Source organism: Saccostrea cucullata, unplaced genomic scaffold (genome assembly GCF_032062105.1).
Source record: "Saccostrea cucullata isolate Sc308-1 unplaced genomic scaffold, CSIRO_AGI_Scuc_v1 ctg689, whole genome shotgun sequence".
NCBI lineage: Eukaryota > Metazoa > Mollusca > Bivalvia > Ostreida > Ostreidae > Saccostrea > Saccostrea cuccullata.
The window spans coordinates 55,684-81,962 of NW_026929140.1; the positions used below are offsets into that span (position 1 = coordinate 55,684).

General features: G+C 34.4%; 1 protein-coding gene across 1 annotated transcript; it reads right to left on the reverse strand.

Annotated features, from left to right (window-relative positions):
- Window positions 1–2,023: 2,023 nt before the first annotated feature.
- Window positions 2,024–20,657, reverse strand: LOC134279890 (von Willebrand factor D and EGF domain-containing protein-like). Its single transcript, XM_062762303.1, has 9 exons — window positions 20,610–20,657; window positions 10,041–10,111; window positions 9,524–9,718; window positions 8,249–8,410; window positions 6,377–6,391; window positions 5,852–6,126; window positions 5,654–5,740; window positions 4,072–4,491; window positions 2,024–3,053 (listed from the first exon to the last, which is right to left on the reverse strand). The coding sequence occupies exons 1-9, from the start codon at window positions 20,612–20,614 to the stop codon at window positions 2,781–2,783; spliced, it is 1,503 nt and encodes a 500-aa protein (XP_062618287.1). The 5' UTR covers window positions 20,615–20,657; the 3' UTR covers window positions 2,024–2,780.
- Window positions 20,658–26,279: the final 5,622 nt, after the last annotated feature.

The window sequence follows — 26,279 nt, forward strand, 5'->3', positions numbered from 1 at the left end:
ATTTCAAACGAGTGCATCCTTTCCGACCTTCTTTTTCCATATGAAATTCATACATGTGGTAAGATTTACATTTGTTAAATTCAAAATTAGATATTTTATACAAATGAATTGTTTTTATGCTCCCTTGAATGAAGTCTCGGTTGCATATATATGGTTTATCAATTCTCCTCCCGTCTGTCTATCTAGCTGGCTAGCTTTCTTTGGGTACAAACAAATTTGACCCCTTGACCTAGTTTTTGGAATTCTACACACTTTTCAAAAATAAGTTATGAACAGTAGGCGCCAGAGTTTCATATCTCACATCTGTATTTTATGTGATGAGACCCTTTCTTGGGTAAAGTGTTGTTGACATTGACCCTGGAGTTTTAAGCACTAAATATAACTTCAACCTTGATCACTTTTGAACAGTAAGTACTACGACATGCATTTTTCACATGTGTATTGCTTAGGAAAAATGAACCCTGACTTGAAAAAAAACAAAACAATTTTGACACTTTAATTGAAATTGGCGTTTGACATACGTTTAAAAAAAATTACCTTAAAAACTTGATGCTATGGCTTTAATAGATTTCTTGTATTTCTGGTAACAAAGCTTTCCCTTGGGGCACCAACAGTTATGATATTCTGAACTTGACTTTTGATTTTCACCAACTTCAATAAAATTAAAACCTTTTAAACGACTGGTGAAAGGGCTTTAATATTTCACTTGTGTATTTTTCGTAAAAAAATTTCCCCATAGCAACATAAGTTCTAAATGGGGGGGGGGGGGATTAAAATTAATGTTAATATTCCCCTTAATATGTTGAATAATTAATTTACATGTACAGCAATAAAATATTAGAAAAATAAAAAAAATAAATTCATAAATAAGAACACCTTACCTCATTTGCTGACCGGGAAGATCAAATAACCCTTTCACTTCCTCCTTACTGTGTAATATGAGCTAAAATAAACAAATGAAAATGCTCCCTACAAGCGTCAATTTAAATCATTTCATGCACTTTTTCCTCTCTATAAAAGAAAAGCAAATATGGTCGTAGGCATTTATGCCTGCTGTTCAATCCAAAACAGAGTATGTAAAAAGTATTCCACATATTTTGAATTTCTTTTCTCATACACCTAATCGGACCCACGGATTGAAATTCCCTTGAAGTTGTAAGACAGCTAGCATCCATCTGTAAAAATATGCCAAAACGCAAGTCTGTGTGATTAACTCACAAATAATTAAAACTTAACTGAAAAGAGCTATACTTATTTTAATGTTATCAAACTTTTTTAAAAGCATTAAAAATAATATCAAATGATTGAATTTTTCTCTGCCTTTTATCGCTTAGTTTCATTACCGTTTTCGAAACTCGACTGTGACGTCACTTTAGCCCAAGCCTAGTACATGTATAAATTTATTTCTACGCTTAAGTGTACATATGAAATAAGAATGGCATTCAAACTACAATGTAATTTCATATAGTTGGATTTGCAGAAAAACGCAGCAAATAAAAAAAGCCTTTTTATTCTATTCAAATTAGGATATTCTGTTTTCACTGTAAAAAAAAAGACCTTCCAATTTTTTAATTAATTTTGAAAAATATTTTATTTTTATTTTTAATACTTTATTTTTTTTAATTACCCTAAGTACCATTTCCTGATTAATAGAAATTGAAATGAGATACTCGTTAACAGAATAGAATTTCAAGTGAATCATACGAGATCATCCATCCGAATTTTAAGAAGTAACTCAAAATCACAGCAGTTTAAAAAAACAACAACGCAACGATAGTTTTGTAATTAACGAGGCTGGGGTGTGGCAGCCATTTTCAGACTATTTTTATCTCCTTTAAAAGGAGAGCTCCATATGCAGATATAGAAAATGATCAAATTTTAAAACTAAAATGTATGAATTTTTTCTTTGTGAAATGATAGTAGACAGCTTAAGTTACCGTATCAAAAAAAATAAGTTAAATCTGGTGGTTAATTTGTGATTAATTTGCTGACCCCCCAGCCTCCTTAATTTGAACAAGACCTTTTATTCCCTTGCAAAATCTGCTTAAAACAATAAACTTGTATGAACTAAATATTTTTTGTTAAAACTTCACATTTTTTTCACCAGGATAGAATATTGCAACGTTAACATTTAAATTTAAAAAGGATTCAAAATAAATTGGATGAAAGGGTAAAAAACAGTGTGGAAGCTGTTAAGACCCAAAAATGACATTACTACTCACTATGTTTTGGTGCTCCCTCTTCTCCAGTCGAATTCTCTCATACATTGTCTTCTTGTAATAAAAACGCCGGTCTCCTTCGTTATTTAAAATCCTTTCAACACCCGACCATAAAGGACGATGCTAAATTTTTATTTAGGAATTTATTTTAGAGATGATTTGAAGGCTCAATTTGAAGAATTAATTTTGCATTCATTTCCTTTTCAACCTTATTTATCATGATAAGGCCAAAAAAGAATATTTTTAACTATATAAATACTTAAACTTTATACATCAGTGGCTATAAACTTAAATATTATTAATTGAAGGCAACATTTACATTTTGGTTGTTATCATTTTAAGCGACCTTAGCACATGTTTTTCGCTGCTCGGTGTCTTTCACATTTAGTTCACAATTCCTGATAGGAATACATAACAAAGTGTTGCTCCATATACGCTTAATCACTATTAAAGGACGAGGAGCACTAGTACTGCAGTACATTTAGTTTTTGTATGTTAATATGTTACTTAATATTTTTATATGATTACGTCATTTGTTGATGAGGACGGCCAACTCTAAATTTATACAAGAACGAGATTCCTCAGTACACGGACCCTTATGCAAAAATAAAATCTCGTTCTTTTACGTTTCTTACATTTTGTTTTGTTTAAAATTATCTTTGATTTTGTTGTTGCTGCTTGTGACGTCAGGGATGTTGTCATATTTTTCGTCATCATCATCGGAGTGGATGGAGTACTTGTATCAAAGATAACTGCTGCACAGTCATCAGAGGTTGGTAGTGTTGTTGAAGGCACTGTTGGTTTAGGAGGTGCTTGGTCGCTATAGATATTTACCTATATGAATACATTTTATATTTAAACAAATCGAAATTTTGAAAATCTACAGAACATTTTATATATTGAAAGTGAAACGTTGTAAATCTGGCCCCGGGATCATGAAAATCTTAAGCTTCAGTCAAAATCTTTATATTATATTAAAATGTTGGGTAGGTACAGCAGATCAAAATTTAGAATATTTTTCAATTTTAAATTCACAAAAGTGTTGATATTTACCAATTTGGGATTATTTAAATAATTAATAAACATTTTATTCGCATTTGAAAATTTTACTTATAGGTCTGAGTATGTTTGGTGATCCTGGAACCAGATCATGACATATCCCAAGTTTAAGAGACAATCTGGTGCCAAACACAAAGCGAATAGATAAATAAAGAACTCTCATTTCCAATTCTAATTGTTGTATCCGCTGTGTGTGGTGAAAATTGTAACATCTGAGAACAAAGCTTAGTTCATGGGTAACAGAAATGCTGAATCCATATGTAGAACAAGCTGCAACGAATTAACTCTTGTTAACAATATTACTGACAAGATATACTTTTCAATTGCAAATACTGTGCGGGCGCTTTAAGAAAAACGGACCAACTCCTTTGAACGATGAACGATGTCCAGAAAAGACTTAATTTGTGAAACGTAACGCATAATCACGAAGAGTCATTAAGGCACTGTAGAAGTAGAATACTTTATGGTGTTTTCAATTTCACTATGTTCACGATTTAAGAATTGTCCGCCATAATTATTTCACTTCATTTCTGGCGAAAAACAGGCAAAGCACCTGAATATTTTTCAGGATTCACCGTGAAATTAAAAGCATGGTGTAAGGACACGTGAAATTAAAGACGTCTACAGTAGTCTGTAGGAAAATGGAGTTCCATGCATTTTGCTCAATTTTGTCGCTTTTATTTTATAAAAATATATACGCCAAAATGAATTACATTGTAGATAAAAGCAAAATAATTAACAACAGTGCATAACGATCAACAGATAATATGTTGCTAGATAATGTATGAATTACCTGTATTTCTTGTAATTTTATATTGCTGAATATTCTGCTTCCTGAACCATGGGTACTCCGAGTTCTCAATTGCAATGACACTACTCTATCAGACAAAGCAACGTCTCCGTAGTTGTGATTGTGTATGGACATACTGTATATCCGTTTCCAAACGTCTGTTCCATAATTACCTCGTTCTTGATATGAATATCCTTCAATCCTTATTTCACAAATCATGAAATCATTACGCTTATATACCATATAGTCCCTGTCACATTCAAGTAAAGTATTTGTAGAAATATTGACAATCACAATCAGTTCTTGTGCACTATGGGCATAACCGGCCGGTATCACGAAAGTTTCATCTGCATATGGTATAGTTAACTGCAGCTTCAAATCAGCACTATTTCCTTTCTTAATGTAAAGTTGGGGAGTCAAAACCTGCGTAAATATAGAAGTATCAAACGGTGATAAGTGAGCTTTTAACTTTTTGAACTTAAATGGCTGCAAGTAGTTCATTTGATACAAAATCGCTACAGTCAAGGAGTAGACAAAAAATATTTTGTAGTACGATAGGTCTGATTGGGTACTTTTCTGTTTTTTAAGCTGTTCGAAAGTAAAAACTAATTATAACAACAAAATCTAGGATTCTAACACTGATGAACCATGGATACACTGTAATATAAATTTAGTCCTATAATCAGCACTTAGGGCCATTGAGCAGTGAGAGGTCTTTTTCGTGCCAGCACCTACTGCAACACGGGACCTCGCTTTATGGGTCTCATTCGTAGGACCAGTCTCCACTTCCCACAGTGGGATTCGAACCCGCGACTTAAGGATAAGCAACTTACTTCGTGACTCTAGAGCAGACGCTCTAACCACTGTGCCACGCGGGCGACGTTATAGATGGAGGAAAAAGAACTTACACAGCCTTCGATTTCACTTATTTAGGGATGTGTTGAAAGAAATATGTTTCATACGGATAACTGTGCTGCCCAAAAAAATTCACATATCTTATATGTATGAGTTTTGCGTACCGGTATTTCTACTTATTTTATTTCTATTTTCAACTTCAATTATCTGTATGAAACATATTTCTTTCATTTGAAAAAATTGTTATATTCGCAACTTAAAGATGTTAAACAGTTAGGATTCTTTGTTGTACCAACACTTTCCTTGAAAAGGAATATGGGTTTTTGAAAAGTTCCGTCAACCGATTGTGGAGAGTACACTTACATGTAATACACTGTTTAAGTCTTTTGTTTATCTACCACAGAGAACAAGAGTACGTCATGCTACGAAATGTATTCTATAAAAGGTATATCATTTAATAAGCCAGTGTGAAGATAACTTAAGTCAAATATACTGTGTTAACCAGTATTCAAGCTCAGAACAAACAAGAGATCATCAGTAGAGCAAACAAGAACATCATAGGTGGGATCCAGTGCCATGGAGAAGTGAGCATCCCATACCGACCTTTTGTCATATTTATCATACCAGAACTCATTTATCATTTATTGTAAATGTTCATTCTGAGTTTTAGTTAATGTAACAGAATTGTGGTACAAACTGCATTCATTAAACATGTAAGACATTTACATACTTTAATGCCAGCAAAAAATAGTGGGCTTGCTTTTGCGGCACACGAAGAGCCATCCTCAATTGGTTTCCTTCCGACAACACAATGAATCTTCAAAAGAAAATCAGTATCATTTGCAGACTTTTATTATATGTCAAATTTGATGAAAACAAATATCTTCTGGAGAAATGTTACAGAAATAGGTGTATCTTTTCTTCTTACCATAGACCCCGCTGTTTTGTTTTTCTTTAGTATGTCGAAAGCAGACAGCAGGGCATGGTCTAGTGTATGAGAGGTAACAGTTTGACCTTTAACTACTTCAAGGTCGTCTACATACCAAGAAATATCGTAAAACAACGAATCGTCCTTTAAGGGCGTAAATCTACATATCAAATTTACACTTGGGTCATATCTACTAAAACCCCTGCCAAAATCCTTGCGATTCCATGAAAGATTATAATAAGAAACAGAAGGATCCTTTGGAACATCTAGAGTACCTAAATACAATAGCATTAATGTGACACAGTGAATCTACAAGTAATATGTATATTTACGTGTATTCGAAAGATAGAGCTATATAAAAGTTTAACTCCACTCCATTTATTTTAATGTAAATACATTCTTACATCAACAAACATTTTTTGAATGACCAATATTTATTTTATATACGAATCGTTCTTTCTTAAAGATCAATTCAGGTTATATTTTTTTTAAAGTTATTTAATCTAATTCAAATCATGTACTCACACTTTTGGTCAGATTCTGTGCAGCAAAGTAGAAGAAAAAGGGTGTGTGTTAAATAGTGAACCTTAAGCAAAGCAAGTCTCATCATAAAATTTAACTATGTATGAGGGTTGTCCCGTAAATTAAATCGTGGACAAGTTGTCTAGTGTGAAAAATAAACATCACTGAGTTCTGAAATTTTCACTATTATTTAGTACATATTGTAGCTAGTAATATACACAGCAAATTTCAGATAAAGATATGCATAAATAATCAAATCATGAGGTTTTATGACATGTATTGTATCACCTTACATTACATGGATTATAACGTCAAAGTGTTTAAAACAGCGTCACGTTTTATCTTTGCTGAAAATGAAGTTGGATGAGTCCGACTTAAATTTAGGAATTTCATTGATTCACATTCTTTAGTCTCCTTAAACAGCCGATGAACCAGTTGCCTTCCTCATGCGATCTTCTGAAGATTTATTAGTACGTTACGGACAATATTCTCACCATCATTCAACTAATATAAAATCTCATATCGGCAGTCTACTGTGACAGCGTCTTTTGCTATTACATTAGGATTTTGTCCGTATATTTTGTACTCCCCAGGGACTCGATCAAAAAACAACTTCGCTAAGAAAACTCCTATTTCATTTGTATACTTAAGATATGGTGATATTTTTATAATCTTTTTTCTTCTATGGTCATTTCAAGTCTCTTAAGAAGTCATTACAACATCGAATTAAAAGTGAACTGTTCTCCGGTGCGCCGTTTCGTCATACAAATGTAAAACGTCGCCATTTTTCGTGTGTTGTGTTTACCACTTTCCCATTTCGAATGCGCGAGAAACTGCCAAAAATTAACCAAATGTCTTAAATTTTTTACAAAGACTACAAAATTTATTGTGAAATTTAATTAGGATAATTTAAATCCAAATCTTATGTATTTAAAACTTTTATTTTGAATTCAAAATTGTGTATTATTTAATAAAACTTTGGTTTGTTTGACAGTGCACCCTAGGACAATACCCCGTGCACATTCAAGCATAATAAATTCTTTATTTTTGCCTATATCTTATCAAAAAAATTATCATGCAATTAAATCTGATAAATAAACATTTACTGACATTTTCAGCTTAGTGCGCCCATTACTTTTCGAGAAAAACGTTTTGTCCACGATTTTCGGGACAACCCTTGTAGTTCCCCCGTCCGACGAATTTATGCATTTAGTAGTATTTACAGCAGATGTTTTTTTCAAATGCTTTACAACAATTTTTCCGAAGGTGAAGTTGACTCTATAGAAAACAATCTCTCAAGAAAACAACCCATAGGATAATTTTAAACGTATATATACTGTAGGTAAGGCTTCCACTAATGGGGAAATAATTGGTAATTTCAAATTCAATCAGCGTTTTGTTCAGCATGAAAAATGTATAGGATTCCGTATCAATTACTTTTTATGATCTTTTTTCTCTTTTCTCTTCAGCATTTTTCGTATATGGGTATAAATCGTCAAAAACTAGTCATTCATAAAAGCCAGCCCAGTACTAATTTCTTTTTAAAATTAAAAGTTTCTCACAACTCGAGCAATAAAAGAATTGCCTTTGGAAGAATTGTGCAATGTCATCTGGAAGCATTCTATATACTAGAGATACAACCCATAATTATCAACATGTGAACATTTCCTGTAGACAGAATGCTAAAAATCTTAATCCTTGAGAAAAGGCTTTACCACTCAGTGAGAAGAAACACTGAACAGAAAAAAACTTCTTATTTAATCATTAGAGTTTACTTTTTAGTAAATTGTTCTAGAGATTCATCAGGAAGGTTTAGTACATGTACATATATATGCTACTGGTTTATAATTGTAGCAAAAATGATATTAAACTTACCAAAACAATAAGCAGAGTTACAGCAATTGACTTGGGGAAGTTGATAAACAATGTAGGAACTGCAGTTTTTCACGCTTATATCGATTTCTTGTGAGCATGGATTTGCAGTTCCAACCTTGCAAACTGTAACATTTTTCATTTCATTTGTAGAAGGATGATCACCTATAGAAATAGAGATATAACAATAAATGAAAACGTTTCTTTTCGAAGAGGTACAACAAGAAGAAATATCAATGGAACTGGAAAGCATAAACAATGGTCTGTCATTGTCATACACACTCCCTCACATATAAAGAAAGGGAGAAAGACTAAGACATAGGGCGGCGATGAACATGTCAGGTAACAACCAATGACTCAGGTACATTTACCTCTGAAGATTAATAGATTAGGCGCGGTGTGCAATTTGATATTCAAATAAAATGTCTTTTGAGAGACAAGGTATAAGAAAATAAAAAAAACGAGTTTTTGAAAAATATTCTTTTCATTTAACTTAATGCTATATTCAATGAAATATTTTTTTCAATAGAGAACAATCTCCAAGAAAAATATTGAGGGACAAAATAGGTAGTTAATTTATAAGATTTTATGCTCGTACCTTTTTAGTACTATATATAACAACGACATATCTAGATGTTAATAAAAATTAAGGGGTCGCATGTAGAAACTGTAACAAGTCCTTAATTTTTATTCTATCATAAAAAATGAAAGCTTTATCAAAACGATATATCTTCCATATCAATACACATACTGATGTGTGAAGGATATAGAGATAACGAACAGTATTCAACATCAAAGTCCATCAAACAATACAAAATAGGAGCAGTGCAACACGGACCTCTAAAACATCTAAGGTGGGATCAGGTGCCAGGAGGAGTGAGTATCCCCTGCTGACCGGTCTCATCCGCCTTGTGCTCCTTGTCATGAATTCATGAATTGTCGTCAATTCAGTGTACACATAATGGACTTACAATAAGTATGAAAAACGTCAGTCAGCATTTGACTCATTCATAAATTGTATTTGCTGACAAGGTTCTTGTATCGATCAAAGAACTAACGAAATGATGTCCTTAAAGGAGACTGCTGATATTCTTGTTTCATCAACTTGTTTGTCAATATTTTACCTCATTTTAGAAATTATTCATACGTAGTGCGTATCGAATCAGCTTTTAAAATATAACTCATGGATTCTGTTCACTATCATTCGTCTGAAATATTACCTGCAAACGAAGCAGAACATTTCACTATCTCTAATATGAAAAATGTTTATAGTCTTACCATTTAACCAGACTGGATAATTTGTCCCACAAGATCCGAGAGCAGGTGGAGATGTTGGCATTTTAAGATACCCTGCCCTATACCACCCAGTAGTCAGGTGTTTGTCACAGAGAGGCATCACATCCTGATTGTAGGATGGACTTCTTTTCAGTAGGTCTGAGATTTCATTGTAGGAAGTACAGGGATCATCTTCATCTAAATGTTATAATAAAAATATATATGTTGTAATAAGAATGTTCAGTGGAATTATTGAAACCATTGAAAAGGGTTTTTTTTCCTTCGAGATCGTATTTGTCCAAAATCTCTACGGTCAAAAAACAACAAAACTTTGATTTGAGTAATGCCTAGAATTTAATAGAAATTTCAAACATACTTCTTTATAGATAATTTGTAAATTAATTTAAAACAAAAACTTAAAAAAACTAATAACCTTGAATGCTTGTATAAGAAATGCTATTTATTAATTCGTGTTTAAGAAGAATTTATCAACATCAACATAATAAAATATGCCACTTACACGTTTGACAGACATCCCAAATAGCGACAATAATCATCAGAAACACATTTTTCAATTTTGATAAACACAACCTGTAAAAGAGATAATTCTGTGAACATCATTTGAACCTCAATTTCATATTCACCTACTGTAAGTTGTCTTCTATTACTTTTCTTAAGTGTTTATTTTGATAACTATACATACATACTAGACTTAATTGCATTTATCACCATATTGTGATAAATGTCTTTAATTCCAGTGAAAGTGCGATAACTCTTGTAGCCTTATTCCCGAAATTCAAGCTTTCGTAAGACCATGAATATGAATTAAATCAAGCCCTCAGCGATACTGATTTAGATCATTCTGGAAAAAGAGCGTGGAAGCAGACAGACATTTTAAAAATATTTCAGAGACTTTTAGTCTAATATCGTGAATATCCACTGTCATCGAAACTCCAGAGGTTGCTACAATGCCTCCAAAAACAAGGAAGAGGGGGCGCAAGGAAGGACAATGGAGCTCCGATGGTTCGAAAAGAAAAAGAAAACCGAGCAGTAGGGATGGGGTCGATTACTTTCAAAAGTAATCGATTAAATTACAATTACTTTGGATTTTAAAAGTAATCGATTATAGGCTGATTACAGACAGAAAGTAAACAATTACTTCTGATTACTTTTCCTTCATGTAATCATGATTACTTCTGATTACTTTAGATTACACTAAGTTTTAATTTTTTGCTTAATATTCAAGGACGTCATGTTTTTATTCTTCCTATTTTAAATATCATTAATATTTTTAAGGTAGATTTCAGACAAAGTTTGGTTGTATATGTATTTATATAGATGCCTGATATTTATCTTATATCACCTGATTTCTATCTTTAATACAAGTGAATACTTTGTTACTATTGAGAGAATTAGAAAGAAGAATTTATTAAAGTTTTCTTTAATAAATCAAACTGGACATAATGATAGGTAGGGATAAAGGGATTCGATAGGGAGCTGTTACACAAGTAATTGCCCTTCTTGACAGTGATGGACTTTTCAATTAAACTGCCAATTATTACCTGGTAGATGTTTTTACTAGAATTAACACATTGACTGGGCAAGCATGAAGAGTTCAATAATTGTTATTACCCAAGCTGACTCAACTTTAGTATACCTGTGTTTTATGACTAATTAATTCACATTATCTTTTTATGTACACTGTAAATCAAGCAAAGTGAATTTTAGAATACGCCTCAATAAAGGAACATTTGTTATGAATTTTTTTTTTTCAAAGACTTACCGAGAAAACAAATTGTTGCATTACACGCATCTTCATTAATTGAAACAAACTTTAAAATGATTCTGTAGTAATTTCTATCAGTATATACATATATCTTGTCAAAAAATAGTGAATTGCTAAGCTGCCTAAGTATTTTGAACTGACTACTAAATATAGCAAGGAACTGATAGAATTTACTCAATGCCTGGACAATGGACCTGATTATAAGCATTTCTGGAGGCGTTAGAAGACACTTAATTAAATATAGCTTAACAACCTTTTTTAATAAACAATTTTGTAAACTTGAAAATCATCAAAAAACATGATTTTATGAACTTTGTTTTTTATAATTGTAATCGTAAAGTAATCAAAAAAGTAATCATGATTACAGGACTTTTTTCCAGAGTAATTGATTAAATAACGATTACTTGTAATCAGAAAAATGGGTGATTACTGATTACTCATGATTACTTGGCAAACTGTAATCGATTACAGCTGATTACGATTACTGATTACGATTACCCCATCCCTGCCGAGCAGACGGTTTGTCGAAGCGCAAAGTCAAAGTGATGGGCCCCTGAATTCAGACAAACCAGAGAGCGAGGCAGCACCGGCAGTGCCCTCATTAGATGAAAGTGTTAGTAACCAGAGGGAACAGGGTCCACTACAGCCGAACAAGGTATAGGGCCAGGTATAAACATTGATTTCAATAAAAATTTGCACGAAGCGAGAAGCTTGGACACGAATCGGTCGGGCTCGTTTAATTCTGTAGCTCAATGTATAGGGGGTCTTTCGACTGGGGAACAGGTGCAGGTTACAAGTAGTCGCCCATCGACTGAAATTAGCATTTGTGACCCTATAGGCAGCCGTGTGCCTGTAGCCATTCGAGAAAAAATATGGACAGGTTCTTACATAGATCTGGCATTATTGTTAAAACAGGCTCATGACCTTAGGACAGACCCTAACATTACTGGGGAGCTTGTGATCAAAAATGGCCAATGAGTTGTCGAAAAACAACGCTTGAAGTCAATAAATAATATACACACTTGGACTAACGCGTTTATTATATACATGTCAATATACCTTGAGATGTTTCACGGGAAAGCCCAAGAAATGATTAATTATATGCATTGTATTCGATTGGCCGCTAGTAGACAAGGTCATTTGGGTTGGTCAAAGTATGATGAGCAATTTCGCTTAAAAAAAGAGAGGTACTCTACTTCATCATGGGGGGGGGGTGGATTTTGAATTGTGGGTAATGTTGATAACACCGGGGCAGCCAGAACAATCTGCTTCACAAACATCTCATATGGGCATACTTTCAGGAAACGCTGGGGGTATTTCCTTTCGCACCCGGACTCAAACAACATATCCCGGAACAACAACCCAAGGCGGGAGGTCCGGATTCAACCAGGGCTATAACATTAATAAACCACAGTCACCAAGGTCTGTTGGCAACTGCTTTGCCTTTAATAGGGGCTCATGCTCATTTAATCCCTGCAGGTTTAGACACAGATGCACAAACTGTGGGGGACCTCACCCCGGAATCAAATGCTCCTTCAGTCAGAAATAATGCCGATACAACTCTATATGACCTTGCTACCACACCCATTAATTACACCCAACTGTACAACGAATTACAGTCATACCCTTTCAATACAGAGAAACAGCAACTGTTAGATGGTTTTAAATTTGGTTTTCCGCTGCACTACGCCGGCCCTAGTACTTACAGGGAGGCAAGAAATCTTAAATCGGCCAGAGTAGCCTCTCAAGTTGTAGAGCAAAAACTCTCTAAAGAAGTCACCTTGGGTAGGATGGCTGGTCCTTTTCACGATGTTCCTTTACCCACACTTCGCGTATCACCAGTAGGCCTTGTGCCCAAAAAAGATGGGGATTTTCGTTTCATTCATCACTTGTCCTACCCAGACTTCGATTCAGTTAATTATTTTATTGACCCGAACATTTGCACTGTGAAGTATAGCAATCTAGACGAAGCAGTATCAATGATACATGAATTGGGACGGGGTACCTTATTGGCCAAAACTGACCTTAAGAGTGCATTCCGCCTGTTGCCCATTTACCCAGGGGACTTTGACCTTTTAGGCATCAAATGCAATGGAAAATATTATTATGACAAATGTTTGCCATTTTGGTTCCAAGCTTTCTTGTGCCTTATTTAATCAGTTTAGTACATTCTTGCATTAGCTCATTAGTAAAAAATCAAATAATCAAAACCTAATACATTATCTTGATGATTTTGTATTTGCAGGAAAAGCAAGTGACTGTATTTGTAAACATACTCTTGATACATTTCATCAGGCCTGTGCTGTTCTGGGGGTCCCAATAGCTAATGACAAGACGGTAGAACCCACAACATGTTTGACATTTCTAGGAGTGGAATTTGATACTGTATCTATGATTATGCGCTTACCACAAGACAAGTTGACTGAGCTACGTACTAAAATTCAAAACACTTTAAAGGCCAAAAAGGTTACTTTACGAGACCTACAGTCTATAATAGGGTTATTGAATTTTGCTTGTCAGGTAGTTGCAGCAGGTAAAGCTTTTATTAAGAGACTCATTGATGCCACGATAGGTGTAAGGAAGGCAAAACACGTAATAAGAGTAACATCTTCTATGAAATTAGACTGAGTTATGTGGCTCGATTTCCTTAACCATTATAATGGAGTGACCCTCTTTCCTGAGAGACTATGAGTCTCCAATGATACTCTCCAGTTATATACAGATAGTGTAGGGGGTAGGTCGGGGGGATTTGGAATATTTTTTCAGAATAGGTAGGCTTTTGGTAGATGGCCTCAGCATTGGTCGGAAACAGGAAGGCTGCGTGACATGACATTTCTTGAGTTGTTCCCTGTGGTAGCAGCTATATTAGTGTGGGGTTATCAGTTGGCTAATAAAAAGATATTATTCCATATTGACAATCAATCAGTTGAACACATAGTCAACAAACAAACTTCTAAATCTGAAGACGTTATGAAACTGGTTAGGAAACTTGTGCTTAATATCCTTTATTTTAACATAAGATTTAAGGCAGAGTACATAGATACCAAATCAAACGCAATTGCAGATTCTATTTCTCGTTGCCAGTGGCGTCGTTTTCGGGATTTGGCTCCACAAGCAGACCCAGCACCTATCCAGTTGCCCCTAGAAATCTGGGAGATTTGACTTTGGAAACCAATAAACTGTTAAAGGCCTCTATGGCTGAGAATACATGGCACACATATAAGGCTGCTTTCGAAAGTTTCAATCATTTCAGGTATTTGTTTGGTTTTCCGTCTACTTGGCCAGCTCCGGTAGATCATGTAGTTCATTTTATAGCTTATATGTCAGCTGAGGGGAAAACACCTGGATCTATTAAGACATACATTTCGGGCTTGTCATACATGCACAAAATTCATGGTTTTGCAGACGTCACAAAATCTTTTATTGTTTCAAAATTGGAAGGGGCTGCAAGGCTTGTGCCAAAACAAGATACACGAGCCCCTATTACTTTAGAGATACTGGTAGCACTTCTACAGGCTTTAGAGAAGGTCTGTTCCTCCAGTTATGAAGGTAACCTTTTTAAGGCTGTCTTTTGCTTGGCATTTTTTGGCTTCTTAAGAGTAGGCGAATTGACCTGTAAATCACTAAGAGGACGGGACTCACGACCTTTGCAACAAAGCGACATTGACATCATTCAAATCAACGAACAAAAGCAGGTTAGGCTGACTATAAGACAATCAAAAACAGACCAATTACGTAAAAGGCTACCTTGTTTTTGTCTAGTACAGAAGGGCCAGCTTGTCCTGTTTCTATTATAAGTAAATTTTCAGGGCTTCTGACTCAAGGCACACCAAGTGCTAATCAATTCCTGGTGCATTTTGATGGTAAGCCTTTCAGACGTTACCAGTTTTCTGCCCTTTTAGTCAAAACTTAACAATTCTGTAACATTATGAATTGGCATTTTAGGTCACACTCGTTTCGCATAGGGGCGGCAACCGAGGCAGCAATGAGGGGCATACCTGATCAAATAATCAAAGAATGGGGCAGGTGGAAGTCGGGGGGCATACTCTTTATACATAAGATTCACTTAATTTTTTTTTCCTAACAAATTAACTCGATTTATTAATAATAAAACAGCATTAACATTTCGTGGCACGCGTTTGTCGCAATCTATTAGTACATTATAATGAAAGTAAACCGGCGGAATCCAGGGAATCGCTACCTGCCTACCGGGATGCCCTCCCTACTAGCCTGGCGCGATAGCGCCCCCACAGGAAAAATTACTGTGGTGGGAACAGTCCTCTTGGAACCGAAGAGTGACCGCCACATACGAATAGGGATTTCAAGTTCTGACCCAGGTCCTCTCTCTATGCTGTCTCCCCTGGTACAAAACAACATGGGGATAACACCCCCAGGGGTAGCTGGGTACCTTAGACCCCCAAAACCTGCCCCTGGTCCCACAAGGGTCAAGGCGGTCCCTCAGGTGCCGCTGAGGTAACCCCCAAATCTTTCCCAGTACTGAGGATAGATAACCCAGAGTTTTGAGCCAGACATGGTAGAAATCCTCATTCGTGGTAATCCCCGAACTCCGCCAAATGAACTTGTCTATACAAGTTCACCCGCCATGAACGCGGTGTGTACCCTATACGCCTACGCCTATAATGCTTTCACCCACCGATCCTTCCATGTAACATATCAAGGTCATAAATGCAAATATAAACATATCTATATACACATACAAATAAAGGTTAATTGTTTGAAAATCATGTTATCGAGCTGTGTCATCTGGGAATACCTCTACATCCCTCTGATTGTCTAAAAAGGCTTCGAGACCACCCTGCAAACTATTGAGAAACACAGAATTTCCTAAATCATTTAAATGTGTGCCATCATATCTTAACAGCTCTTTTTGGACAAAAGTAATTGTTATTGGATATCTGATGACCCTACCCCCTTCTGCTTTAAGGAATTGCTTAACTCTGCGGTTTACATCTTTTCGCATAGAATCGACTTTGGATGCAGATTTAGCATTGTGCCAGTATAAACGTGGTAACATATCAGACATGTTTGGAGCCAGTAACTTGCAACGAAGGAAGGAGCATTTGATATTTTCATAAAGTAGTCTTCCAGGCACAATGCCTAGTTCATTAGAACTCAAGTGAACCACCAAATAATTTGGTGGAGGATTAGATTTCAGTTTAGTTTCAAAAAAGGTCTCAGTACTGGGAAAGATTTGGGGGTTACCTCAGCGGCACCTGAGGGACCGCCTTGACCCTTGTGGGACCAGGGGCAGGTTTTGGGGGTCTAAGGTACTCAGCTACCCCTGGGGGTGTTATCCCCATGTTGTTTTGTACCAGGGGAGACAGCATAGAGAGAGGACCTGGGTCAGAACTTGAAATCCCTATTCGTATGTGGCGGTCACTCTTCGGTTATAAGAGGTCTGTTCCCACCACAGTTATTTTTCCTGTGGGGGCGCTATCGCGCCAGGTTAGTAGGGAGGACATCTCGGTAGGCAGGTAGCGATTCCCTGGATTCCGCCGGTTTACTTTCATATATTATGTATAAATAGATTGCGACAAACGCGTGCCACGAAATGTTGATGCTATTTTATTATTAATAAATCGAGTTAATTTGATATGTTGTTTATAGTTTTGTGTCTGGAATTAACTTATTCTTATATCAATCAACATTCTTTAGTAGGAATTGATTTTTAGTTATTTAAAACACAATATCCTATTAAAATGAAAACAAAATTGAACTACCCTTCAAAATAAACAAGATATGTAATAATTTTCAGCCGAAAACTGTCCATCATGTCAGATATTATACGACTCGTTGGAGGCTTATAACTTACTTAACGTTTCCTATCATATTAGGACAACATTTTCGAACCTGAAATATCCACCATGAATTAAATACAATGAAACTGATTCAAAGTAGTTTAGAGTAGAAAAGGATTTTCCAGGAGAATTTTTTTGAAATAAAATTAGTTGAGCAGTAATCAATTAATGAAGAATGCTTTAAGATCTATGGAGGCAAACATATTTAAAAAAAATAATAATATCTTAAGAATATCAAAAGTGGTATAGCAGAAAGGATTGATTTTTATTGATGAAAAGCAGGGGGGTTGGTTAACTCTTCAAGGATTGGTCAAGGTTCAAAAATAGGACGCATTCCATTCTTAAATATTGGTAATAAAACATGAAGATCACGTCTACATATAATGAGTATTCAGCCAATATGTATCTGTTGTGCATTCAGATTCATTGAATCTTACGCAATTATGGATCAGATACCTTAAATTATTTCACTAATGTCGAACATTTCCATTGTTAAAGCCGCTTGGTCCGATTCAAATCGCTAAAAATATATATTCGATTTTCTTCTTGAGAAATAATTGTCCATAAATTGTTTCAACTTTTGGCAAATTATATCCCCAAAGTCCTTTTCTTTTAAAAGATATCAAAATTCAAAAGTTAAAAAAATAATTTTTGTTGGGTCACACAAAAAATAATCCTATGTTGATCATTGTTGATATTGCGTGAAGTCACCTTCGAAAAATTAAATTTATCGCTTACATGTTTATCTCATGAAGAACGAACCCGAGCATTTTTTTCACAACAAAGTACATATATATAACCTGCACATATAATTATATAGCTCTTTTCAAAAAACAATCATTTAAAATATTTCATCTTCCTTTATTCTTTAAATATGCATATTAATATAAAAATTACTATATAGATTATATTCAATTAAATTCTAAATTTTGAAAAGATGTATTATGACTAAGGCTTCTTATAATAGAGAAAAAAATACTCGGGTTTGAATTATCTTCATTATTAGATATATCCGATAAACTTTTTTTTTTTCAAAATTGACTTCACAACAGATCTAAACTTCCGTCAGGAACTACTGTTTGTCAATAAGGTTTATGATCTGCGTTTTCCATGTAAGGATTGTTGTAATAAACTATTAAATCAATCTTATACTTTCTTTTTATACATTATCTATGTAATGAAGTACTTTTATTGTGCAAGATAATTTGTGCCTGTTTCGGGTTAAGCGGCTTTAACTTATTGTACCCCCACAGGTCTCGCTCTGTTTCAATGAATACCTGGCACTGTTCATCAAGTTAGGCCGGCTAGAGTACTTTTTAACTAGCAGGAATCATTGGGCCTTGTTTTATTACGTTGAAAAATATGAACATTAACTTAAGTCTTATTTATCCGCATTGCGAGATTTTTAAATGCTACGCACGCGTGAAGGTTAGGTCTATTAAATTCTTGACAATTTATTCATTTACAACGCAACAACCACATGCACGTTGACAACGTACATTTTTAAACAAAGACTTCTTCAGATTAAACCGGTCACGGTAGCCTAGTAGTAGACCGTTCGAATCGTGATCGGGAGGCCCGGGTTCGATTCTCGTTCGCGGCGCCGCGTCATACCTAAGACTTAAACAAAGGTAGTGACTGTTCCTTCGCCAAGCACTCGGCACTAGAAGTGAAAGTCACGGGTCTTTCGGATATGACCTTAAAAAACGTAGGTCCCGTGTCACGGTAGGCGCTGGCACGATAAAAAACCCTCACTGCTCAATGGCCCTGAGTGCCGAGTATAGGTTTAAAAGTGAAGCCCTTCACCGGCATACGGTGACGTCTCCATATGAGTGAAAAATTCTCAAGAGGGACGTTAAACAATATACAATCAATCGATCAATCTTCAGATTAAGATGTTTTGACGATGCCATTCATCGAGAACACCAAAATGCTTTAAACTTTTTTACTGTAAAATCCGGATATATATATTCTTATGTTTCGGAATTCGCAAGTACAGTTTCTCATTTACAGATAATTTTTGTAAAGCAATCGGATTTGAAAAAATATTTCTCCAACCATTCTTTAAGCATTTTCTATAAAATTTGGAGATTATTTCTTATTTTTTTTAATGAATTAGTTTCTCTTTAAAATTTGTGCGCATGTTTCGAACTCGGGGGAATTTACTCCAGCAACTCCTTAAATCAACAACAGACACTCGCTCAAACAACGCCGAAGTAGATGGACAAATGGTCATTAATCAACGAACGAAAGTACAGAATCCTTTGGAATTTTGTGTAAAAGGCGAAAAAATTGAATATTTAAAAAGGCAAAAAAACCAATGTTGTGTGTTAGTAAATGCATCCTTCTAATTCTTCTTTTGTGTCCCGTCGATTCTATGTATCTTCCGTGGATCAATCATTGTGAAATGAATCTATGTATTTCAGAATTGAACGGTGAATTTATGAAATTTTTGATCGGAGCCACGGATTTTCTACCATAATGATTGATTGATTTTATACTGTTTAACGTCCCTCTGCAGAGTATTTCACTGATATGGAGACGTCACCATTGTCGGTGAAGGGCTGCAAATTTAGGCCTATGCTCGGCACTCAGGGCCTTTGATCAGGGAGGGATCTTTATCGTGCCACACCCGCTGAGACACGGGGCCTCGGTTTATATGGTCTTATCCGAAGGACCGCCCCATTTAGTCGCCTTTTACGACAAGCAAGGGGGTACTGAGGACCTATTCTAACCCGGATCCCCACGGGACTCTGCCATAATGAATGTGAGACATAATGAATGTGAGACATTCAATTAATTTTCTGTGGATTATTTGTGTAGGATCTTTTGTGAAATATTTAGATTTTCTCACATTGTTCATATTTTTTGATTTTTCATTGCCTTTTAAGTGCTGTTTATTAATTTGCCTGGCCCTTTGTTCTCATGTGAATGTTAACTGTACCTGTCCAATAAGTGGAATCGTATTGGAGATCTACAGGTAAGGTTAAACAAAAGATCACGTCAAAAATTTTATTTTAAATATCCTTATTGTTCTCTTGTCATTCGACATATTTAAAAGTTGAGCGTTGCAATGTCTTTGTAAACTGTCGTACATGTGTAAATCAGACTAGGGAAACTATTTGAAGAGTTTTTATCTTTCATTTGTATATCTTACTACAAAACGCCCGGCTCGGTCGCAGATTTGAATTTGGTGTATCTAGCTTCTTCTGATAAATTTGATTAAATGGTGTCGAAATTCAATAAAGAAACAAGACGAATGGTTTCATATTGCATACTTTATACAAATCGATTATGTTTAAATTTGCAGTCGTCCACCGACAATTAGTGACATCTCAATATGATTGCTATAATTGTTGTAAAAATTGAAGCAACTTAGAGAAAATTAAAATACACTGGTTAGATGTTTTCATTTAATTATGTGCATGCATTTGAAACTGATATTAGGTACAGAAGTAAATAAATATCAAAGAAAAATACTTACCACATTCTCCAAATAAGACGGTTAATATGTAGAATCTTTCCTAAACCTCCTTTTTATGGTGTTTGTAATAATAAAATGAAACATCGCTATGGTAAAATTCTTTATGTTGGTGAAGTCAAGCCACTTCAGTAGCAATTATTTTTAAGTATTTATGTATAAGGTGAAATATACTTTTCCTGATTATCTCAGCAGGAAGACTTAAAGCTCTTCCTTAAATTCATCTTGCTGTGCTTGTAGTTACTCACATATAAACTGTAAAATGACAAAGTTGTTTTTTTTTTTGGAAAAAAACAAGTTCCTGCACCGTAAGAATATATTTGATGTCACATAACCACATCTTGATTACTGAGTGCACACTAAATATATACCTTTTTAAAATTTAATTAACATATAATTTTGCTTCTGTACGAATGTTGTTCAATTAATTTGTAAACGATGGCGATATATTTAGATTGCACAATATACGTTTCAATATTCTATCAATTGTATCATTAGAAAAATTACCTTTGGTAATTGCAAAAAAAAAAAAAAAAAAAAAATTCAAATAGTAATACATGTATATACGATAGGCAATAATTCGTTCATGGCATTAGATATTTGCAATTTAGGTTTGTTTGTTGACAAAAGGCTGTCATTTTGTCAGATAGTGAAGTCGTTGAAACACTTGGTTTTACAGAAGCAGAATAAACGAAATATTTAAGGAATAACTGTCAGATTTTTCGAATTCATGAAGTGATAAATGGATTGGCTTGTGTGATAATTTGCATAAACGCCGAATGCATAAAATTATCACACAAGCCAATCCATTGATCATCTTCATGAATTCGAAAAATCTGACAGTTATTCCTTATATTTACATGCTTTGATTCCGCCAATCCACGGGCTCCAAGCCTGCTTCTCTCTAGGTGTTGTCCCGCCCTGCACGTGGTTTTTTTTTTGAACCGCGCCAAAACATTCATGAGGAAATAAATTACATTTACAATTGGTAATTTTATCTAGGACAAAGACATTGGAAATGTAAATATTGATATTGAAATATAACAAATAAAGCAACGAGCTGTTATCAATATTTTATTCTAGCTAGAGAAAACACTTCAAGAATCAAACCTAGTATTCAGATGATTGACATGGCCGGAGACACCTACAGTGCAGGCAACGGGGTTTATGCATTTACCGCGCAACCCCGCGGTGTGAATCTCATCACGGTTAATACAGGTGTCTCAGGTAAATACCGCGCTCCCCCGCGGCTAAGCAATCTAGGTTAATCACACCGTCGCGGTTCATCTTGTCGATCTTAGGAGAAAAACAGTCTTGGTTTAAAACGCGAGTTATCTATCTTTGAAATTATAAACTAAAACAAAGTTAAACGAAAACAAAACAGAAGGGGAAAAAATTAAAATATTACAGTAATGAAATAAAAATATAGAAGCTAATATATTAGAATAATTTAAGGACAAAATGAAAATTAATTATTTTCCAATAGATATACTCTTATGTATCTATATGATTTAATAATTGTCATTGCAGTTTTCAAATAGCGTAAAGTGAGTCTTGAACTACTTTGAATGTGTTCATTCTATTTGAAGCCAAAACGTCCAATATAAATTACTGCAGGTGATATATTTACACGACAGTGCAAGGTAATACAACTAATGTGCTTTCCATGTGCTATACATGATATTCGATCTTAATTTATATTTTCGCACTGTGTTTTGTAAATTTTAAATATTATAGTAAATGTTTTAGTGGATTTGATCAAAGAAATGAGCTATCGCAGTTTCAGATTTATTGGGGCTATAAAATTAATGAAGTTTATTTTAAACATTAATCTTCTAATACAGGATTAAAATAAGCAGGAAATGTCTTTTTGTAATCATCGTTCTCCGAGTCATGTTTCCCTAGTGACAGCTTACAAGTGGCAAGAATAATTTCAATATGGAAGTTGAAAAAAAAACGTTTGAAAATTACTCTGTCATGTTGGCTTCATTTGCGACGCAGCAGTTAATGACGATGAAAGTTTAAAAATGAGACATAATAGTCAGTTAATTGCTCATTTTTAATTTTTCAATCGAGTATATGAAGAAACAGAATGTGTAACATGTGAAACACTAATGCCCCTGTATGACACCTTTTGAAGAAGGATAAAGATTCTCAAATGCGAGTCAAACTCCAAGGGATGAAAAAGATAGTTATCCAAAGGATATGGCCTTAATATGATATACTTGTGAAGTATGAAAGTCCAAACATTAACCAATAAAAAATTATGGCCAAGGTTACATGAAATGTTGGTTAACCTGCAAGGCTAAGGTCAAAGGAATGATTTAGAAATACCCATGCGAAGGTCTTGTCATGAGAATTACACATGTGAACTACTAAAGCGCTATTATAAACTGTTCAAAAGTTAAGGTTTATGTTAAGGTTTTTCAAAACTTGGTCAAACTCAAAGATCAAGGTCAAAATTGTCCGTAACCAACTGATTATGAAGGCCTTGTCACAGAGAATATACCTGTGTAATATGAAGACCATAAAACTAACTGTTCAAGAGCTTTGTCCAATTTCTTTCCAAAGTGGGTCAAACTCAACGGACAAGGTCAAAACTAGTAATATCACTGGAAAGATCTTAAGATTTCTGAGGTTGAAGCAAAGGTAAATGTCGGGGAAATTCTTGTAAAATTGGGTCAAACTCCAAAGTCATGAAGTCAAATGTGTTGGCACATTATCAAACGAAAGGCCTTATTAAAAGGAAAACACGTGAGAAAAGAGAGTAATGGCTTCAACAAACCAAAAAATATGAGCAATGTTTGTATTTTTAAGAAATTAAACTGTATTCTTTGAATTCGCCCTGTTTTAAATTCGCCCAGAGGAGGAAAGGCGAAAGGGGCAATGATAAAAGGGGGCGAATATTTCCCTTTATACAGTAAATAAAGAGATAAACAGAAAAACGGACGAACATAGCAAAAACTGTTTTTTTCTCGAATCTTCCATTATAGTGACATAAAACATTAACATTTAATGTCTATGTGCTATTAAAACTCAAGATAAAAGCAGGTATTGCTCTGTATAAGAAAGTAATTTTAAGACGTCAGTTTTGTATAAATCTCGAAGGTTTTTACTTTGAAAAGGAGTAAAAAAAAAATGACGTCAATTTTGATGTTGTTGAAAGTGACTTAACCTTGGTGCATATCGATGCTTTGCATCATAAAATTGTTTGCCTCTTTTGATGTATTTCTTTAAATTTTGCATATTTTATTGATTTTGTTTTGCATGAAAAAAATTTACACAATAAGACTAATAATAGAGTAAACATGTATATATCTACATGCATCTAGATGACATTTGAAAGATGTTACATGTATTATAACTAGTTTTTAAAGGTTTGGATAATACGAGGGGCGTTCAATAAATAATGTCATTAGCTCGATGACATACAACATAGTAGTCTTATGACATAAAGCTTGACTTTCTCTCATTATTGAATCTTTAATAAATTTATAACAGTTTATGTGACCACTTTTCATCACATAGTTTTATCGTGAGAAGCTAGGAAACAAGGGCTATTCGAGACACTGCATTATAAATGAATGGTAAAGAATCAGTAAACTAAAGTGAAAATAAAAGCTACATTAACGCTGCTGTAAAACTTGTAATAAATCCCAAAGAAATATTCACTGAAATATGTGATATTTACAGCAACCGATGCCTGTTTTATAGACAAATTAGCAGGTGGATTTCAATGATAAAAAAATTATATAATGGGCATCAAAAATGGGTACCCTCCTTGCCAACAAAAATTATAAAACTTATGTACTGTTTGCCAAATTTCAACAAATAATATTTGATCTTGTATGAATGACTTTAAGACACATAGCAAATTTGATAGACAACATATCGGGAGTAGTTTACACTGTTTTTAAGAAACGTTTGACAGTAATTAAGCTTGGTACTCTAAGGTCACCCTGTATTTTGAAAAATGAGTGAAAACGACAGCGTGTACCAAAGTCTTAACAATTATTTTAAAATATCAGTAATTGTAGTAATCCACGTTTTTATTATATTCAAACAGATATTAAAACATGAATCTATTGCTTAAAACCATTAAAACAAAATTTAACATAAGTTGTACTTGATAAAAACGGCGAAGGTCTGTCAAGAGAAAAGGTCTGCAAGAGCACAAAAACAAATTATTATACAATTTTCTTAAATATGAGTGGTATTACTGTTCAAATTCGTATTCGGGGAGACAGTTTAATATCTGGAGGTGTCTACAAAGCAGTTTTTTGCAAAGAAATCGAAAGGTTTATCAGAGAAAAGACCCAGAATCAGGAATCCACTACATTGAATTTCTTCATGACAGCGTTCAAACCCGCATGCCCTAAAGAGTAAAGGGGTTTACGGGATAAACAGAAAGTTAATGTTTTTACACATGAACAATATTTGCCAGATCTTTGACCTTTTGACTTGTTTCTATTTCCAAACTTGAAAAAACACTTTTCAGAAGGAAAAAACAAGTCCAGGAAATCATTGGATCTGCCATTTTCCAGTATACTAAGGGACATACCCAAAAATGAGTTCTAAAACCAATCAGAAATTGGATAAAAAATGTTACGGACATGTGTTTGAATTAAAAGAGATTAATAAGTAAAATCATGAAGACTAAATCATTGAAAAGCGTCGTTTGCTTCTTTCTGAGCCCCAATGACATTATTTATTGAACGCCCCTCGTATATCTTAGCTATGTACATTTAAATGAATGTCTAACCTTATCGATTTGCATATTTTCCCCCGTAATCGAAGATGGGTGAGAATATAGTTTTTTCCATGTCCATCTGTCGGCAAAAGCTTTGACATTGCCCATATTTTTTTAATTGGTGGAACAATGACTTTCATATTTCACACGTATATTTTTAGTGAAAAAGACCTATTTTGAGTACAGACATATTTGACCTCCTGATCTTGACTTTGCAGTTTGAACCATTTTTTTCGAAAAACTACCAAACATTAATCTTTCCCATAACGTTTGATTAGTTGGTGCTAAAGCTTTCATACTTGAAATGTGTATTTGATGGCAAAAACTCTTTACATGGGTAAAAATAATTTTTGTCTTGACCCAAGAATAAAATTTACTTTGAAAAACTTGACCATAACAGTTAGTGCTATGACTTTTATATTTAATTGTGTATTTCTTAAGGCTAAGTCTTTTTATCCTGAAACCATTAATCTTGACCATTTGCCTTTAACTTGGAAGTCCACCTACTTTTTCAAAACCTTTATCCTTGGCCATACCTTTTGAGTGGTTGGGACTTGGGCTTTCATAAGATGCCATACATGGAATAAGTGTTTCACAAACAAATCTTGTTCTTCTTTTTTATCCCCCGTAATGAAAAATTAGGGGGAATATACTTTTTAAACCTTCTGTCCGTGTTTTTTTTTTTGTCAGCACGAACTAAAACATAGCTCAAATCTTTTGGTTAGGTGAGTTTATGGCTTTCACGTTCTAAATGTGTGTTTCTTTTTACAAGTTCTCTTTTTAGATACTACAAAATTTGACATCTTGACCTTGACCCTCATAGTTTGACCACCTTTGCAAAAAAACAAACAAAACAAAAAGAAAAAGAAGAAAAAAAAAAAAAAAAAAGCAACAAAAATCAAAAAGAAAAAAAACCCCAAAAG

Coding starts and splice junctions, on each gene's coding strand:
- LOC134279890 (XM_062762303.1), bottom strand. Junction 8,411..9,523: donor TTATCCAGTCTGGTTAAATG/GTAAGACTATAA, acceptor CTATTTCTATAG/GTGATCATCCTTCTACAAAT. Junction 5,741..5,851: donor ACAAAACAGCGGGGTCTATG/GTAAGAAGAAAA, acceptor TTTCTTTTGAAG/ATTCATTGTGTTGTCGGAAG.